The following is a 5000-nucleotide window of genomic DNA, read 5'->3' as shown; positions in this document are numbered from 1 at the left end:
CGGTAGGTCCGCAAGATGGCTGCTGGTGACCTCTGAACCCCCCCCTCACCCCCAACCTCATCGCCGTAGGGACCTTTTTAGAACGCGTGCGCGCCTCGGCAGATGTTTGAGAAAAAGAAACGAGTACAGGGCTAAAAACGGTCCTGAGGTGAAGGTGTACGAGGGGAGTGCTGCACAGCGTCTGTCTGTCCTGAGAGGCTCCTGAGAGGCCTCTTCTTCAACAGGGACGGACGCGCTCTCTAAATAAATGAAGCTAGAACGGAGGCGCGGCCGCCGCTAAGTGTGTGTGTGAAAGCTTTTCGGCAAAAAAAAAAAGTGCTTTCGCCGAAAAAACACACTTTCCCCCCGAGACGCACATCCACCGAGTGCGTGCGCTGACGCATGCTTTGAGATCCCGTCTGAGGCTGTCTTATCCATGTCTAATCCCATGACTCATAGATCCTCTGAGAAGCTGCTGATGGTGAACAGCACTATCAAATTATTGTCCAGTTGTAGCACAGGCAGGACATAAAATACACAGCATTTTTAATAAAATAAGGGATTGCGAACAAGCAAAATACTCATAATTGACACATGAAAATGTAAGACGATTCACATGAGTCTGTGCTATCCGTGTCTAGTCCCATGACATAAACCTACTCTGAGAAGCTGCTGATAGACTTTGATGAGTAATATCAAATTATTGTCCAGTCGTAGCGCAGGCAGGGCGTAGAATACACAGCCTTTTCAATAAAATAAGGGATTGTGAACAAGCTAATCATAATTGACACATGAGAAATGTAACACTATTCACAGATGGGAGAGATTAGACTAAATAAAGGGATTCCTGTTTCACAGAAGTTGATCAGATCAGATCGCTATCAGGGTTTTAGTTCCCTGATGCTTCGCTCACCCAAGCGAGTTGTGTTTGTGTTCTCTCCCCCCCCCCCCCCCCCCCCCCCCCAGGGCTCGGAGCTCTGCGGATGGTCCCTTGGCCGCTGGAGCCAGGACGGTATGGACATCCACCACAACTTCCCCGACCTCAACTCCATTCTGTGGGAGGCCGAGGTCAAGAAGTGGATCCCCCGCAAGATGCACAACCACCACGTGGCCATCCCCGGGTGGTACCAGGCCAAGAACGCCACGGTCAGCGCTGTGTGTGTGCTCGCCCCCCGCCTGTTAGTCACCGGCCTCCTCAGACAGCCCCTCAAGGCTTTCCCTCTTCATTTATGGATTAGGCATCCTGGGATCCTACGGTCCTACGTTTATAGCAGAACCTCTGGGAAAGGGAGAAGCCAGATACTGCAAGTTTTATAGAAACGCATGAAAACCGGAAACAGCCGTGAAAGAAACATGAAACAAATGCAGATTTTATTTGTATTTTTTATTGAACCTTTATTTAACGTGGAATAAATCACATTGAGATAGATATCTCTTTTACAAGTGAGCCCTGGCCAAGGTAGTAGCACACAATTAACACAGGACAGACAAAGGTAATCAATAGAGACATAAAACAAAGTCAGAAATTAAAAACATAGAATCGTTTAACAAAGAAAACACGAAAGATGTGCGTGTGTGTCAGTGCGCTTTTCAAGCCCCCCCCCCCCCCCCCCTGTTAGATGGTCCACCGCCCTCATCCAGGCCCAGAAAGTACGAACTCTTCCCTGTGACATGTTCTGTTCCAGTTCTGGCGATCAAAGGAGGCTGACGTGTGTGTTAGGGAGCTAAAGCCGCCGTGCCAGACTCATCCTCCGCTCTATTTTTGGGCGACCGGGGAGCCTTAGTGACGGGGAGGCTGAGAGCTAATTTAAAACCCAGCGCGTCTATTCTGGGCCGCAGCCCACGTGTGTTTTGACGTTGGTGGGAGCCACGGGTGAGACGCACACGCAGTCAAACACACGCAGTCACACACACACACAGTCACGCAAACACAGTCACACACACAGTCACGCACACACAGTCACGCACACAGTCACGCACACACAGTCACGCACACAAGCAGTCACGCAAACGCAGTCACACACACAGTCACACACACACAGTCACACACACACAGTTACACACACACAGTCACGCACACAGAGTAACACACACACAGTCTCACAGTTACGCACACAGTCACACACAGTCACGCACACACAGTCACACACACAGTCACACACACACAGTTACACACACACAGTCACGCACACAGAGTCACACACACACAGTCTCACAGTTACGCGCACAGTCACACACAGTCACGCACACACAGTCACGCACACAGTCACGCAAACAAGCAGTCACACAAACGCAGTCACACACACAGTCACACACACACTGTTACACACACACAGTCACGCACACAGAGTCACACACACACAGTCTCACAGTTACGCACACAGTCACACACAGTCACGCACACAGTCACGCATACACAGTCACACACAGAGTCACACACACACACAGTCACACACAGAGTCAACCACACAGAGTCACACACACACACAGTCACACACGCAGAGTCACGCACACAGAGTCACACACACAGTCACACAAACACACACACAGCCACGCACACAGAGCCACACGCACACATCCGACGCTCTGGGGATATCAACAGCCCTGTGTTCCCTCATCTGCCCTCAGGAAGCTTTGAAAACCCCTGTTCCTCGTCCCCTCATTGGGCCACACCAGACCATACAGCCCCCCCGCCCCCCCCCCCCCTCTCCTCCTCCCCCCCCTTCTCCTGATTATAACCAGGGCTATAACTGCCATTTACTCTACGTTCTCGCCCCGTACCGTGGGAAGACGTTTTTTTTGTCTGCACTTCCTCGGAATGGAGCCGCTTTAAATGCAAACATAAAATACATATGTTTCCAAATAGACCGTTTGTGTAAGGACCCCCGCGGAGGGCGAGTTGGCGTACCGTTTGCTACGCCTGGTATTTTTAATCAGCGCCGCGCTCCAACAGCGCTCCTCAGAGAGCGCCTCCGAGGAGCTGTTGTTAATTGCTTGGACCGGGCTCTCGCTCGGAAATTATAACACCCGTCTATTGTCGGTCTCGCCCACTCTCCCCGTCTCTCCCTCGCGGGCGTGTCTCCCCCCCCCCCGGGCGCAGGTTGCCGTGGAGACACGGGCGCTGGTGGCGTGGATGGAGAAGCTGCCCTTCGTGTTGGGCGGGAACCTGCAGGGCGGCGAGCTGGTGGTGACCTTCCCGTACGACCGCACGCGCACGCAGGGCGCGGTCCGAGAGACCAGCCCCACCCCGGACGACCACGTGTTCCGCTGGCTGGCGTTCTCCTACGCCTCCACCCACCGGCTGATGGCCGACGCCAGCAGGAGGGTCTGCCACACGGAGGACTTCGCCAAGGAGGACGGGACCATCAACGGGGCGTCTTGGCACACCGCCGCTGGCAGTGAGTGCCGCGCGATAGCGGGAAATACGTAATAATAGATGTATGGGAATATAGGCAGAATATCATTCGGTGTGATCAAATATGGGCAAATATTATCAATGATTGCCAATTATAAATTATTGTCAATTATAGCCTTTGCTAGAAACTATTTAGAATAGTGTAATTTAAATAGAAAGTGAAAAATAAAATAAAAGGAGGATGTAAATATTTGACCCCTGACCTCTCCAGTGTCTCTTAACCAACCACAGGGATCGTTGTAACCCCCAGACACAAGCTGGCGTAGAGCTTCATTATAGAACAAACACCAGCGTCTCTGATATCCTAACCCATTTTGCCGTTAATGTGAACAACTAAACAACGTTTCCGTCGTAACTTGTACAACGAACCGAGGAGCCATTTCAACACACATAGCTCAATACGTATTCTGAACCGCGTGGTGCGGAAACCAAACAGGGGCCCCACCAGGCCGGGCCCCGGGGCCCTCGTGACGAGTGTCTCGTCTCTGTGTCCCGTCCTGGGCAGGTATGAATGACTTCAGCTACCTGCACACCAACTGCCTGGAGCTGTCCATGTACGTGGGCTGCGACAAGTTCCCTCACGAGAGCGAGCTGCCAGAGGAGTGGGAGAACAACCGCGAGTCCCTGCTCGTCTTCATGGAGCAGGTACCGAAGAGACACACACAGACACACAAAGAGACGCACACACACACACACACACACAACCGCGAGTCCCTGCTCGTCTTCATGGAGCAGGTACTGAAGAGACACACACAGACACACAAAGAGACGCACACACACACACACACACACACACACACACAGACAGACAGACAGACAGACAGACAGACAGACAGACAGACAGACAGACAGACAGACAGACAGACAGACAGACAGACAGACAGACACACACACACACACACACACACACACACACACACACAAGAGACGCACACACACACACACAGACACACAGACAGACAGACAGACAGACAGACACACACACACACACACACACACACACACATACCGACACGCGCACACATACACACAGACAGACAGACACACACACACACAGACAGACACACAGACACACATACAGACACACACACACACATACCGACACGCGCAGACATACACACAGACAGACAGACACAGACAGACACACACACATACACACACACACACACAGACACACACAGACACAAACACACACGTACACACAGACAGACACACACACAGACAGACAGACACACTGACACAAACACACAAACATACAGACACACACACACACACACACACACAGACACACACACACACACACAGACCCACAGAGACAGACACAGAAACATACACACACAGAGACACACACACACTGGCAATAACACACACAGACACACACCCACAGTAACACACACACACACAGACAATAACACACCATCAACGTCTGCAAACAGGAACGGGCCCCAGCCTGCTTTGGGCATCACGTTGACGTTTGGTAGCCAATGTTATTTTGGGTACAATAGAAGTAACAATCCCTTCAAACGCACTAATGAAGTGATGAAGTTCTCCCACGACGTGTCTGTGATGATGGGTCGCTCTGAGCTGGGTGGATGCTGAGGATGCT

General features: G+C 51.7%; 1 protein-coding gene across 1 annotated transcript in view; it reads left to right on the top strand.

Moving 5' to 3' along the window:
• Nucleotides 1–5000, top strand: part of cpxm2 (carboxypeptidase X (M14 family), member 2) — a 29831-nt gene that overhangs the window by 20302 nt on the left and 4529 nt on the right. Inside the window, exons 9-12 of the mRNA XM_030340931.1 lie at nucleotides 1–2; nucleotides 946–1125; nucleotides 3080–3377; nucleotides 3900–4039. The exon at nucleotides 1–2 is cut by the window's left edge and continues 195 nt beyond it. Of these exons, the coding sequence (XP_030196791.1) occupies nucleotides 1–2; nucleotides 946–1125; nucleotides 3080–3377; nucleotides 3900–4039 (620 nt within the window). The remainder of the gene's footprint in view (nucleotides 3–945; nucleotides 1126–3079; nucleotides 3378–3899; nucleotides 4040–5000) is intronic.

This window comes from Gadus morhua, chromosome 18, assembly GCF_902167405.1.
Source record: "Gadus morhua chromosome 18, gadMor3.0, whole genome shotgun sequence".
Lineage (NCBI taxonomy): Eukaryota > Metazoa > Chordata > Actinopteri > Gadiformes > Gadidae > Gadus > Gadus morhua.
Note: the sequence above shows the minus strand (reverse complement) of the source record. Positions and strands in the feature narration are given on the sequence as shown.